The 15,013-nt window shown below is 53.0% G+C and overlaps 1 protein-coding gene across 3 annotated transcripts in view; it reads right to left on the bottom strand.

Annotated features, from left to right (window-relative positions):
• Nucleotides 1-15,013, bottom strand: part of PARVB (parvin beta) — a 113,255-nt gene that overhangs the window by 38,493 nt on the left and 59,749 nt on the right. For all 3 annotated transcript variants that reach the window (XM_057743114.1, XM_057743115.1, XM_057743113.1), the window contains exon 3: nucleotides 13,067-13,137. In XM_057743114.1, the coding sequence (XP_057599097.1) occupies nucleotides 13,067-13,137 (71 nt within the window). The remainder of the gene's footprint in view (nucleotides 1-13,066; nucleotides 13,138-15,013) is intronic.

The following is a 15,013-nucleotide window of genomic DNA, read 5'->3' on the forward strand; positions in this document are numbered from 1 at the left end:
CCCTGGTGGCGCAGTGGTTAAGAATCCACCTGCCAATGCAAGGGACACAGGCTCAATCCCTGCTCTGGGAAGATCCCACATGCCGAGGAGCAACTAAGCCCGTGAGCCACAACTACTGAGCTTTTGCTCTAGAGTCTGTGAGCCACAACAACTGAAGCCCGTGTGCCTAGAGCCCATGCTCTGCAATAAGAAGCCACTGCAATGTGAAGACCCCACACTGCAACGAAGAGCAGACCCTGCTCCCCACAACTAGAGAAAGCCCGTGCGCAGCAAAAAAGACCCAACACAACCAATAAATAAATAAATAAATTTATATATATAAAAAAAGAAACAGCACAATCAGCTCTACAGTCATCTTGAAATTGGTCATCGGTGGTCTGACCAGCGTCATCTTGATTGTTTTAGGTACAGTTAATCTTCAGTTCCAGGGTCAGTTTGTTCCATTTCTTTGAGGCCAATTCTCGGAATTGTGGCAGCTTTTGTCACGGCTACAACCTGGTCATCATGCAGTTAACTTCGTCCACCTGGTGGGGGTTTCAGTATCTACAAGACAGCTCACAGGAAACGGCTCAGGATGCTTTCTATAGCCCTTGAGGAAGAACTAAAGGTCCTTGACTTTGCTTAATGACTAACCTATTATTATTTGGTCTCCTTTGACTGTTTTCCTTTGTTTCTGCATTTTCTCACTTCTCCGATTAAACTTATTCTTTGGCTAAAGTTTCTCCACAGACAAAAGCAGGCGGAGGACTCAGGGGTGGGAGGGAAGGACCACAGGGGTCTGCTCTGATTCAGCCCTGTGGCATTCTGCTTTTGTCAAAGCCATCCCCGCAAGTTTGGCAGGATGGAGCTGACTCCATGCTGCAGCCCTGCTCCATCTCCTTTCCTGGTGGGCAAGCATCCTGGGAGGCTGGGAGCTGGACCTCCCCACCCAGCTGCCTTCTCTCCCACCTTTCAGCACCTTCTCCCATCACCCAGCTCCCGCCCTCCTCTCTCACCACCCTCCCGATTTCTTTGTGTCAGGGTGTCCTCCTTGACACCTCCTTCTCCTCCAGATCTTTAAAGGGCATCACCTTGGACAGCTCCTCTGCCTTCTCTCCACTCTCCTCCAAGGCCAGCTCATGCCGTCCGTGACGTCCAATGCCCTCCCCCACATTGTCCCAGAAACCCCTAAACGTCCAGCCCCATCTCTGCACCATTCTTCTGCTCAGGTGTTCCATGAGCATCTCTAATTGAACTCGCCCCGCTGCTCCTCAAACCTGCCCCTTCTCTGAGAAGGAAACAGGACACCATCCTCCAGCTTCAGAAGCCTGGATTTCACCCCTTCATCCCACTTCTTAACTGCATCCATTTCCCACCATCTCCTCTCCCATTGCCCTTGTCCAAACCACCTTCCCGGGCCATTGCCACAGCCCCACCAAGCACCCTGTCTCCTCACTGGTGTTCTTCAAATCCCCAAGCTCTTCTCTGCCCCAGGGCCTTTGTACATGCTAGTCCTTCCACCTTGAACACACCCCCCTCATCACTGCCTGGCTAGCCCATACTCATCCTTCATGTCTCAAGCTCTCTATCACTCTCTGACCCCTGACTCCACCAAGGCCACATCCCCAAATCGTGGCTCTCAGTGCACCCAAAGGCCTTTTCCCCGACCCTGTTCATGTTTGCAATGGGAACACATCCTTGTTTGCAATGATCTCCCTGCTGGACTTTAAACTCCGTGAGAGCAGAAACTATGACCTCTTGTCTGTGGCTCTGTCTCCAGCACTCACTTCTGGCACTGGAGCTCCTTAAGTAGGCATTGCATTCATCCGTTAACTTACTGAGCACCTACTATGAGCCAGGCTCCAGGAATAAATAATACAGGAGAGGTCTCTGTTCTTGAGGACCTTACCTTCCAATCAGACATTAAAAGACCTACAAATATACGCATACTTCCAGTTTGTGATTGATGTTCCAGAGGAAACCAAGTCAGAATAAAGTGGAGAAACCTGAATACACCTCAGCCAGGTGGTCAAGGTCAACATCATGGTGATCAAGCACGTTGTCGCGTGTGCCCTGATGAGATGGGATGAGAGCACTTCACCTCTGTGGTCTCCCCGCAAAACCCACAAGCCCAGCCTAATCTTGAGATCAGACAAAACCTTATAGGGACTTCCCCGGCGGTCCAGTGTTCGGACTTCGCCTTCCAGTGCAGGGGGGTGTGGGTTCGATCCCTGGTGGGAAGCTAAGATCCCACATGCCTCGTGGCCAAAACACCGAAACATAAAATGGAAGCAATACTGTAACAAATTCAATAAAGACTTTAAAACTGGTCCACATCAAAAAAATCTTCAACAACAAAAAAAGCCAAAAACAACAACAAAAAAAACCTTATAGAAAGACATCCTACAAAGCCCCTGCCCAGTCCTCCTCAAAACCATCAAGGACCTAGGTATGGAGGAGACTACAGTGTTTCCTGATAGTATATGTAAATCAACTAAAAAACAATATTAAACTGAAATAAGTGTAAGGAAGCCCCCTCCCCCCCCCCCCAAAAAAAGCCCATCAAGGTCACCAAAAACAAGGCAAGCCTGAGAAACCATCACAGCCCAGAGGAGCTAAGGAGACAGGACGACTCATGTCATGTGGGCTCCTGCAATAGCAAAAGTACGTCTGGTAAAAACTAAGGAAGTGTGAATAAATGGTGGGTGTTATTTAATCATAATGTATTAGGATTGGTTCATTAATATAACGAATGTACTGTGTTGATCTAAGATGTTAATAAGGGGGGAATTGGGAATATGAGAACACGCACACTACCTTTGCTATTTTCCTGTAAATTGAAAACGGTTCTAAAACGTCTGTTGAGAAGAATTAGACAGAGTTTGGGGATGGAGAGGGCAGAGGGGTCACTGGGGATCGGGTGGGGGGGGGTCGGGGGGCCTCTCAGAGGAGGTGGCACCTGAGCAGAGACAGGAAGGAGGTGTGGGATGAGCTGTAGCTCTGGAACCACCTGGGAGGTCGGGGGTGGGACTTCCAGGGCCAGGGGCGGGGGGCCCAGCCCTGGACTCTCACCTGGGCCAGCCAGGACGGGAGGAGGCGGCGGATGAGCGGACACTAGGGGGAGTGGGGCTGGGTGTGGAGGCTCCGGAGGGGTAAGGGGTGGGGGTAGGAGGGAGATGGAGGAAGGAGCTGGGGAACGGGGCATCTCTGTGGATGCAGTGGCCGGAAATGGTGTAGGCGGGGCAGAGAGGAAGACGCTGGGCCAGGGGATGTAGGTATCCATGAACAAAGGGGAAACCAGGTACGGTGGCAGGGCACAGTCGGCACTGCGATGCCGGGGGCGGGGGGGGTCTGGAAGCAGCTGAGAGGACACCTGCCCCATCCAGGCCCCGACGTCATGGAGCAGAGACCCACCGAGCTCTCCAGGCCCCAGCATCCACCCCCCTGGGCCCAGGTTACACAGCCGAAATCAGCAGATCCGGGATCACAGACAGACCTGCCCCATACTTTACCTTCCCAGCCACCAGCAACCAGGCTCCTGGCAGGGGCGCCCTGATTCTCGGGCCCTTAATTCCACAAAGCTCTAGGAATCTGCTACCTCGTCCTTTCATCAGGGGTTTCACAGCCACTGTTGGAGCAGAGTAACCGTATTACATACACTCAGCTCAATGCCCGTCACTGAGCACATTCCTGGCGTCAGGCCGTGGGGGGTGAAGGAGACGTGTCCCCCGCCCTCCAGGAGTCCAGGTCCAGCTGGAGACGCGGCAGAGGGAGATGAGAGCGGTCACAAAGAAATCTGACCTGCAGGGTCACACAGCCCCCGGGGCAGAGGAAGCCACATTCAAGGGCAGGATAGGAAACAGCGGAGCAGAAAGTGGGATCCTGGGGGTCGGGGCAAGAGGGCCTGGCAGTGGGGGTGGCGAGATGTGGCCTCGGCAGGGAGGCCAGGAGGGGCTGACGCCCATCGGGGCACGGAGCTGCCACCCACACAGCCTCCACCTGGGCCGGCGTCTCGGACAATCACAGCATCACCGTGCTGTCAGCAGTCCCGGGGCACGAGTCCAAACACCACACTTTCTCCCCCAAGACCACGAGATCTGTCATGTCACCAGCCGTGGCCCCCGGAGGCTGACCCAGCACCTGGACCCCAGAATCCACTCCCACATCCACGGACCTGAGACCCCAGCATCTATGCCTCCACGGGGCCTATTCTGGCCACTTAATGAGATTTTATTGGTTTGTAACTTTTTGGAAAGTGTCTGATTTAAACTTAAGATACAAAAGTAAGCGCAGAGATGCAAGGCTTAGGGATCCTAATCCCCGTTTTTGGTCTTCAAAGCACCCACCCATCTGGCTCCACTCTGGTCAGAATGATTCCCCACCAGGGGTTCCCCCAGTCCTCCCAGCCCGCCCTGCTTCTCACCTGCGGACCCCCTGCCCAAGCAGCTTTCCCCTCCTCCTGGCCCCTCTGCCCTTCCTTGGCGGGGGGCAGGGGGGGCCCCTGCTGACCCTTGACCCTCAGGCAGACTGAGAGCGCCCTGAGGCCACGGACCACACCTGCTGCCTCAAACCCCACCCCACCCCCAGATGTCATAAATACCAGGGAAGTGACCGCTAATGATGCTCCCAAGGTCACTGGTAATTTTTAGCCAAGAGTTTAGAACAGCTTTGTAGGCAGAATGTTTATACGGCCCCAAAGATCTCAGTGGACAGGCCCACAAGGTCCCCAGGACAGTGAAATGATGGAATTGCACCCTGTGATCAGGCCGTTATAGGACAGCTGACCTCAGGAAAGAGAGATTGTCCGAGGGCCTGACCTCATCAGGTGAGTCCTTCGAATCTGGATCCAGAGGTCAGAGACCCAGATGGCAGAAGAGGGCTACAAGGATGGGGACCCCCCACCGCCGGCTCTGAGGGTGGGGAGGGAGTTGGGTGGGGAGGAAGGTGGGTGCCTGCAGGAGCAGAGCCTCCAGAAAGGCACTCAGCCTGGCTGACAGCCTGATTTCAGCCTCACAAGACCCTGAGCAGAGCACCCGGGCCATCCACGCTAGCCCTCTGACCTCAGAACTGTGAGCTAACAAACAGATGTTGCTTTAGGCCACTGCATTGATAACATTAATCTACCTGGCAATAGAAAACTAATACAAACAGCATTCCACTATCACAAAGTCCAAGCACAAGCCTCATATGCAAATAACCCAGCTTCACCAGAGTTTTTGCTGTGTGACCTTGAGCCAGTCACTTAACCTCTCTGGTTCCTCAGAGTCTTCATTAAAAAGAAGACAAATCACTTTCTATCCCTGTGTGTGCTATGTGACCTAGCAATTCCTATTCCAGAAGTTTCTCCTAAGGTGACAATCCAAATGTGCTCCTAGACATTTACCAACTCGGGAATTGGTAAATTTCAAATTTTGTGTAGGAGAAGCTGAATGCACAAAAGAAAAAGTCTGGAGGGACACAAATTTAAAAATTACCACTGCCTTCTGTTTGATTTTTCTGTCTTCCAGGTTTTCAGCAGTAAATATTACTTTGGTAATTAGAAAAAATAATAATAGATGCCACTTATAAAAATTAATCACTACCCAGATGGCTCCTTTGCCGAAACTGACAAACAAATCCTAAAATACAAATGGAAAGTCAAGAGACCCTCCAAAAGCCAAAACAATCTTGGAAAAGAAGAACAAAGTTGGAGAACTCACACTTCCTGATTTTAAACCTCACCAGCAAGCTAGAACACCAAAATGTCTGATACTGGCGGAAAGACATAGAGGCCAATGAAATAGTACCGAGAGGCCAGAAATAAACCTTACATTACAGTCAACTGATATCTATAAGGGGCTAAGACAATTCCATGGGGAAAGGACAGTCTTTTAAACAAATGGTGCTGGGCTAACTGGACCGCCACATGCAAGAGTGAAACTGAACCCTTGCTTCACACCATATACAGACATCAGCTCAAAACACATCAAAGACCTCTATTCAGACGGATAAGTGTGAGGACTAAAACTCCTTGAAAACATGGAGGTAAATCTTCATGACCTTGGACTGGGTAATGATCTCTTAGCTATGGCACCAAAATCATAAGCAACGAAAGTAAAAATAGATAGGGACTTCCGTGGGGTGGTCCAGTGGTTAAGACTGTGCTCCCGATGCAGGCGGTTGGGGTTTGATCACTGGCCAGGGAACTAGATCCCACATGCATGCCACAACTAAGGAGCCCATGAGCTGCAATTAAGGAGCCAGCAAGACGCAACTAAGGAGCCCACCTGCCACAACTAAGACCCAGTGCAACCAAATAAATAAGTATACAAATATTTTATTAGAAAGAAAGAAAAAAATATATAAACTTGACTTAACATTTAAAACATCTGTACTTCAAAAGATACTATCCAGAAAATAAAAAGAGAACCTATAGAATGGGAGAAGATTTTGCAAATCATATACCTGATAAAGGATTTGTATCTAGAATATATAAGGAACACTTAAAACTCAGTAATAAAAAGACAACCCAATTTAAAAATGGGCAAAAGCTCTGAATGGACTTTTCTCCAAAAAAGATATACAAATGGCCATAACATGAAAAGATGCTCAACATCATGAGCTGTCAGGGAAATATAAATCGAACCCACAACGAGACATCATTTCATGCCCACTAGGGTAGCTATCACCAAAAAGACAACAACATGTGTTGGGGCTTCCCTGGGTGACGCAGTGGTTAAGAATCTGCCTGCCAATGCAGGGGACATGGGTTTGAGCCCTGGCCTGGGAAGATCCCACATGCCACGGAGCAACCAAGCCTGTGCGCCACAACTACTAAGCCTGCGCTCTAGAGCCCGTGAGCCACAACTATTGAGGCCATGTGCCACAAGTACTGAAGCCCGTGTGCTTAGAACCTGTGCTCCACTTCCGCAAAAAGAGAAGCCACTGCAATGAGAAGCCCGTGCACCACAAAGAAGAGTAGCCCCTGCTCTCCTCAACTAGAGAAAGCCCGCACGCAGCAATGAAGACCCAATGCAGCCAGTAAATAAATAAATAAATAAATTTATTTTAAAAAAGACAACAACATCTGTTGCCAAGGAGAAAGTAGAAGAATTTTCATACACTGCTTGGGGGGTGGGGGAGTGTAAAATGGTGCAGCCACTACGGAAACGGTCTGGCAGTTACTCAAAAGGTTAAACACAGAATTACCATACGACCTAGCAATTTCATTCCTAAGTATATACCAAAAAGAACTGCAAACACAAGCTCACACAAAACCTTGTGCAGGGATGTTCATAGCAGCACTATTCAAACTAGTCAAAATGTGAAAACAATCCAGACGCCATCGACAAAGAATGCAGCAACACACGGTGGTATAGCCCTACAATGGAATATTATGCAGCCATGAAAAGGGATGGAGTTCTGATACAAGCTACAACACGGATGAATCTTAAAACCATGAAGCCAAGGGGAAGAAGCCAGACACAAAAGTCACATATGGTATGATTCCCCTTATATGAGATATTCAGAGTATGCAAATTACAGAGATGGAATAATTCTATAGAGAAAAAGTGGTTGCCAGGGACCAAGAAGGGGGATGTGGGACTGAGGGCTGATGGGTATGGGGTTTTTTGGGGGGTTATGAAAATGACCTTGATTGACTCAGGTGATGGTGGAATAACTCTGGGAGCACACTAACAACCCCTGAATTGTACGGTACGGGAATTCTACCTCAATAACCCTGTTATCAAGAAGTTAATCTCTAGAAGGCAGGTGCTAGCATCTACCTCTGCAGGGCTATTGTGAGGATTTGGTGAGATGACCTAGTGGCCAGTGCTAATCAAAACCAGTGACCTACGCCGGCGTCAGCATCACCACCCCCGGAGTTCTCGGCATGTCAGAAGCCCCCTTCTGATTTACTCAGCATAACTAGCAGCCTAGTGTACGTGGACACCACCCTAGGCATTGGAGCTGTAAAGAAACTTGACCTAGTCTCTGCCCCACATGGGGCAGTTACGGTGATGCAGCTGCTTGCTGGTCCTCTCATGGCCACTAGAGGGAGCTAGTCCTCCCCCACCCCCCCCACCCCACCCCCCACCCCACCCCCCACCAGCCCTGACCCCCCGCCGGGAGTCAAACACCATTTTGCGTCCCTGCCACCTCTCTGATCCTCTGACCACCCCCGTCCTTGCTGTCTAGGCTCCAGCCACACTGCCCCCCTCTCTGGCCCTCACACCTGCCGGCACGTGCATCCCATGCGGCCTCTGAACTTGCCCTAGGTACCGAAAACAGAGGGGAGAGAAGACCACCCTGCTTCCCGCTTCGGCTTCCTTCCAAGCGTCTGTGCCACCTGGTCACATATTCATCTGTCCCTCGACATGTCTGCCAGCCCACTCAAGGCCATCGCCGCAGGGGCTAAACTAGGACCAGATCTGTGGAAGGTGCTCAAACCAACCGCAGGGCCGCCTACAGACCTAGAAAGGTCTCTCAGGCATGCAGACGTTTGGTTCCAGAGGCTGCCTGGCCCACAGCAAGGTCCTGTCTGAAAACACATGAGGGATGTTTCTGCTATGGAGAAACTAAAACTTGAAAAATCCCATCTGGATTTCTGACCTGGTCAAAGTCCAAATACGAAAACAACAGACAGAAAGGGATGAAAGTCACATGTCACGCAACGGGCCTCGGAGGACAGCTATGGAAAAGCAAAAGCAAATCCGCTGCCCAGTCTCACTGCCGTCCTCACAGAGGTGCAGTCCCCTCCTGGCCACCATCGATCACCCTGTCCTCATACTGCCCAGGTCATTCGTCTTAATCCTCCATTTCACAAAACACTTTTTAAAGATGGCACCAGTCCTTATTTTTAGGGACGTACTCATTTGCAAACCCCGAATCCTGCAGGCGCAGGTCTAGGACATTTATTAATGACACCCTCGGCACAGGGCTCTTTGCACAGACCTTTCACAAGCTTGCTTTAACCAGAATAAAAAATTACTTCCCCCTGAGTTCCTTCTGAATGATAATCGGGACCTGCAGCCTGTCTCCCCCAAAGCTATGACAGTTATGTTTTAATTACGTCCAAACAGGCTTATGGTGGCTTAATACACTGAGGATGCAGGCTTATGGCAACCGGCAGGAGGCTGTCGCGGCCAAGTGCAGTGCCAGCCGCAACACTAGGCACCTCCACGCAGGGATAATGGACCATCTTCTGCCCAGAAGACCATCTTCGTGCAGCTGACATTCTTCACAGGGGCAAACAGAGGGGAAAACAGAACTGAACAACCCACAGGAGTCTTGTCCACTAAACTGGGAGATGAGATGTGAAATCTGCTCACGGGGAGAAAGGCTGCGTACCCCGGCGATGACATGGCCACCAGCCGTGGACCAACACACCCACAAGTGTGGAGGCCCCTCTCTGGCTATTCACTCTGGGAAGCACGAGAAGTGCCGTTCCCTCTTTCAAGGATCATTAACAATATAAAGGATCTCATCGATAAACTGCTATCTTCCCCGGGCAGCACCAGCTATTCACCCTGTAAGAGATGCAGGGCGTTCCTGGAGGATGCTAGGGAAAAGGACCGCAGGACGGAACACCTGCAAAGAGGAGATAGGATAAGTCTTTCAGCTCCTGAGCCCACAGGATACTCACTTCTAAACTCGAACCACAGACCTGCCCGTGCACCAACCTCCCTGTCCTGCCCTGTTTGAGTCCGTGTTCCAGCGCCCGGCACAGCACCTGCCAGACAGCAGGCGCGTGGCACCTGACGTCACCCTCATGCTTGCAGACAGGCATAACGGTTCCCCCACTTTAGTCCAAGCCGGGATTTGAATCCAGGAAGCCGGCTCCAGAGCCCACCGTGCCCACCCCTTCACCCCTTCACCCTGCCTTATACACAACAGGTGCTCGAAAAGAACGTTTCAACGAACGGCCTCATTCTTAACGCCTGACTTGGCCAGAGCCAGGGTTTTTGTACAGGAAGCAGAGGGCAGCTCACCATGTTTTAAACGGCGACAGTGCTGAGGTGGGAGGGTCAGCAGGGGTACGTCTACAGAGAGAGACAGGACAGGGGCCAAGACAGGAGGTAACAAAGCGCAGATGATGGAGAACTGAGAGAGGAAGCCAGGGGGCTGAGCGTGCTTCCTCAGAAAGGTCCCGATGGTCCCAAGGCTGGGATGTGGCCAGCAGTCAGGATGCCAGCTGGACCCCACCCTAACCTGCTCAGGCCTGCATGTGGTCCATGCCCTGCCCCCAAAACAACCTGCACCTCCTCCGCGGCTGATTTCAACCCGTATCCTTTCACCATAATGAAGCCCGTGAGCATAACCAGAGTCCTTTCAGCAAACTATCAAAACTCTGGGTCACCTTGGGGCCTCCAAAGTTACAGCTGGTGTCAGGGGTGGGGCTGGGCTTGAGGGGAACAGCCTCCTGACCTCACACCCGGGCGGGCAGGTGCTCCGCTTGCGCAAGGAAGGAGGGGCAAGGAGGCTCAGGGGCTGGGGGGTGGGGGGGGGGGCAGAAGGGAGGCGGCACAGCTGCCGGCCCAGAGCACGTGGGAGGGTGCCCGGCTTGGCAGCACCCCAAGACAGGCCACGGGCAGCTCACCCTGGACTGCGCGTGCAGGCGGCCCCGGGCCTGCACCCAGCTGCCCCCCACGCCAGCAGAAGGCGGCACTGACAGCTCCCTGTCGCCAGTGAATCCCGACTCAGGGATACGCTGAGGCCCCCCCTTACCTGACAAACAAGAACCAAGCAGGGCAGCCGGCGCTCAGCCCAGGCATCTCCCAGGCCCCCACCCACATGCGTGCGTCTCTGTTTAAAAGCCCTGTAGTTAGCGAGAACTAGTATCTCACGTACATCCCCTCCACGTGCCACGACGGCAACCGACAAGCCACAGCCAGCCAGCCTGACGCTGCTGTCCTGCTCACTGTGTTTATGCTTGTTTTGGAAAATAAGCCACCAGCCTCCAGATACAATTTGCAGTCTGAGAGCATACGAACCTTCCAGAAGTTGCCCATCTCCAGCCATGTGCGCTCCAGGCTGGGGGGATGGCCATGGGAGCAGACCTCTCCGTGTCTGGCAGCTGGCCCTTCCTGGAAACTGGCAAGGCAGCAAGGCCGGCCCTGCTCCCAAGCGGACGGAGACCCTGAGCTACAGCTAAGGAGGCCAGCAGTTTAGGGACGGGAGGGAGCTCGGTCTGGTGTATTGGTTTCCTCTGGCTGCTGTGACAGCAGGCATGCAATCCAGGGAGGGCCCACACAGAAAAAAATTGGTGGAGGAAGGCTGGACTCGCCTCTCTCTGTCTGGGATGTCCACGTCCTGTCCTGGGCTCTCAGGCCCTTGGACCAGCTTTCCCAGTCCCCAGTTTGCAGAGGGCACATCGTGGGACTTAGCTGCCACCATAATCACAGGAGCCAATCTTTAGAAATCTCTACAGAGAGACAGAGATATAGATACAGCGATAGATATAGATGATAGATAGATAGATGATAGATAGATAAGTAGATAGATGATAGATAAGTAGATGATAGATAGATAGATAGATAGATAGATAGATATAGACATATAGAAAGAGATGGAGAGAGAGATAGCGAGGTAGAGATAGGGCCATTGCTTACCGATTCTGTTTCTCTGGAGAACCCTGACAAACACAGGGCATCCCCTTCTACTACCTACACATCGCCTATGGATACCATTTTGGTGACTGAAATGCAGGGTCACTCTTCCTCACAGACATGCTTCTGTTCAGAATAACACCATGGGTATTCAGGGGGAAAAAAAAGAAATCAATAAACTAGGCAACTTAAGTTGCTCAGGATCAACATTTTGGGGTGGGCCCTAAAATGGACATTTTCCATTTCGATTTTTTAAAAGCTACAACTTGCAAAGGGTTTGTGTTTCCTGAAGGATCCCTCGTGAAAAGGCGGTTGTGCCCCTCGTTGGGCCCAACTGCAGTGGTTAAGATGAAAAAACTTTCGAAAAGCACTTTTCATAGGATATGTGCCCTGTGCTAAACGGCGTCTGCATAGCCTGGGTCCGCTGGCATCAGGGCTCACGGGGTGAGGATGCTGTTGGAGCCCTTGCTGGCTGGGGAATTCCCTCTGAAGCCCTGTTGTGGTTTAGATCAGAGCAATCAAACTGCAATCCGTGGGACTTCCCTGGTGGTGCAGTGGTTAAGAATCCACCTGCCAATGCATGGGACATGGGTTCGATCCCTGGTCCCGGAAGATCCCACATGCCACGGTGCAACAAGCCTGTGTGCCACAGCTACTGAGCCTGCGCTCTAGAGCCCACGAGCCACAACTATAGAGCCCACGTGCCACAACTACTGAAGCCTGCGCACCTAGAATCCATGCTCCACAAGAGAAGCCATCGCAATGAGAAGCCTGCACACCGCAATGAAGAGTAGCCCCCACTCACCACAACTAGAGAGCAACGAAGACCCAACGCAGCCAAAACAAACAAACGAACAAAAACAAACCTTTATTAAAAAAAAAAAAACTGCAATCCACGCTCAGACACAGGCCAACGCTAGGAATGACCCCTGCGGGGAGAGACAAGCAGCTACCACATCCCGAAGGAGCCCAGAGCCAGTGGTCCAGCCTGGCCTTGCTTCCCTGACTTTCCAGAACCAGGCGGTGGTCCTCTGGCCTCGCCGGTCCCCGCACGTCCGGACACTGCAGAATCTGACGCTGCCCAGCGCAGGGGCACCAGCATCTGGTGAGGATCACAGGAGTGGCCAGAGAGGCCCACATGCCCGCTTTTCAGAGCCCCCTCTGAACCCCTCCTCTCGCTCCATAAAGAGTCTGAACGCCTTGAACCCGCCTGCAAGGCGCCGTGAGCATTCACTGCAGCTGCTGGTTCCAAGTCTTAAGCAAAGGGTCCCCGCGTAACTGGGTCCATCGTGAGTGTGAGCGAGTGGTCAGAGAGGCGCCCGTGGGGCTGGGCCCCGGGGAGATACTCCAGGCCGTCCAGCCTCATTCTCCACGTCCCTCCAGTGAACACAGCATTAAGGCCCTTGATCAGCCCCCGGCTTTGCTCCTTTGGCCCACAACAGCCTGAACCCCAAGATCTGTCCTCGCAGAAACGTCCCAGCCAGGACACGCGTGCTCACCTTGACCAGCTCCTTGAATCTGGGGTCGTCCCTGGAGGTGGGGTCGATCACCATGCGCTCTTCGTTCTCCTCTGCGGGGACAGAGGACGGGCGGGTTAGCACCGGTGGGGGCGGCCGGCCTCCCTCGCACAGATGGGGGCGGACTGAGAGCAGAGACCCCATGGCCTTCTCCGTGAGCAGCCCTGCAGCCAGTCACACGGCCCGGGTGGGCCGGCCTGCCTTCTGCGAGGCCATGGGGCATCCGCCCCCACCTTTCAGGAGAAGGGATGGAAGGGGGTGGGGCTGAATCAGATCCACGGGGAAAAGTCACTATTAATAAACACGGAGCAGAGCTGTCTTTCACCAAGAAAGCGCGCCAGTACATAAGATGGTATGGACAAGTATATTAGAAAGAAAGACCGTGGAGTTGGGGGGGGTAGTAAAAAAAAAAGAAGTTAAAAAAAAGGGACGTTTCACAGCAAAGTGTGTTTATCCATATTCTGTTTCTGTTTATGTCTGTTTTTCCCTCTGTGCTCTGGCCTTGACCCATGGACCACGGGCACAAGCAAGCTTGTACAGAGGGAGTGAGATAGTGGCACTAAGTGGACAGCTGAGGGGAAAGACCCACGGAGGCCAGACATGCTGCCGAACAAAACTGGCCGGGGGCATCAAACGGACGGAAAAGAAGCACAACCTCTGGCCCCTTGGACGTGCAGGTGGAGATGCCCAGGGTCCTGGGGCCCACGCAGGCTCCCACGACTGGACCCTGTCCACGTAGGTGGCACTGAAATGGCTTTGAGTGACAGCAGAATTTAAAACCTGACAAAGTAGAAGAACTATTTTTGGAGTCACACCAACCTGCTGCTTGAGAGCGATGCCCCAGGTACCTTGCAGGGGACCACAGAGGGGTCGCTTGTGATGTCCCTGCTAAGGCCCTCAGCAGCCTCCCGCCACTCCTGGGATCAAGGCCAGCGTACTCCACGTGGCCCCCAAGGCCCTCTGCAGCCTCTTTCCCAGCTCCCTCCAGCACCCTCTGATCCAGCCCTTCCCGCCTTCGCTGGCCCTTCAGCCAGCCTCTCACCACCACCGGCCACAGGGCCTTTGCATGTGCTGCTCCTGTCTAACACCCTCTCCCCGCCACGTCACACCCCCTTCACCCGCAGGCTCTCAGCGCCAGGTGCTGACCAGGCCACTTCTTATCAAGGTCATGAGAGCTTCAGGGGCCAGCAGAAGCTTACAGAGCAAACGGAAGAACGCCAGCTCCCAGCCCAAGAGCAGCTATTTAGAAAATGGCAAGACAGGAGGGTGAGGGCCCAGGGGAAGGCAGGTTCAAGGCCTATTGAGAAAATAACAGCCTGCCACACGTTGGCAGTAAATCTATTTTCTAGCACTCCTGGTCTAAAGCAGGGTCCTCAGCCAGGGGCAATCAAGTCCCCCGAACCCCCATCCCAGGGGACTCGCAGCAACGTCCAGACATTTTTGGTCGTCCCAACAGAGGAGAGGAGGGGGAGGCCTGGGGTGGGGGTGGGGGGGGTGGAATATGCTACGGGAACCTAGTGGGTAGAGACCACAGATGCTCATCAACACCCCACAACACACAGGGCAGCCCCCACAATAAAGAATTATCCAGGGCTAAATGTCCACAGTACTGGGGTTGTTGGAGGCGGGGGGACCCTGCTCTGAATCGGGGTCATTTCCAAACAGTGCTTGTCCCCAGTTTCCCCAGAAGACAGCTGTTTGCCTGGGCAGCAGCTGCAGTCAGACCGAAGACAAAACATGACAGCATCCACGAAGGGTCACGCTCTCCCGAGAGCAGAAGGGAGCTGCGGCGGGCCCCGGCGGCACCTCTGAGCCCATCCAGCACTTGGCTGCGGGTCGGCTGCCTGGACCTGCCTCTGCACTTCTTCCCCGGCAGCTCCTGCTGGCCTGGCCCCGTGGTGAGAACCACAGCAGGGGCATCAGCCGGGA

Source organism: Hippopotamus amphibius, chromosome 7 (genome assembly GCF_030028045.1).
Source record: "Hippopotamus amphibius kiboko isolate mHipAmp2 chromosome 7, mHipAmp2.hap2, whole genome shotgun sequence".
In the NCBI taxonomy this organism is placed as follows: domain Eukaryota; kingdom Metazoa; phylum Chordata; class Mammalia; order Artiodactyla; family Hippopotamidae; genus Hippopotamus; species Hippopotamus amphibius.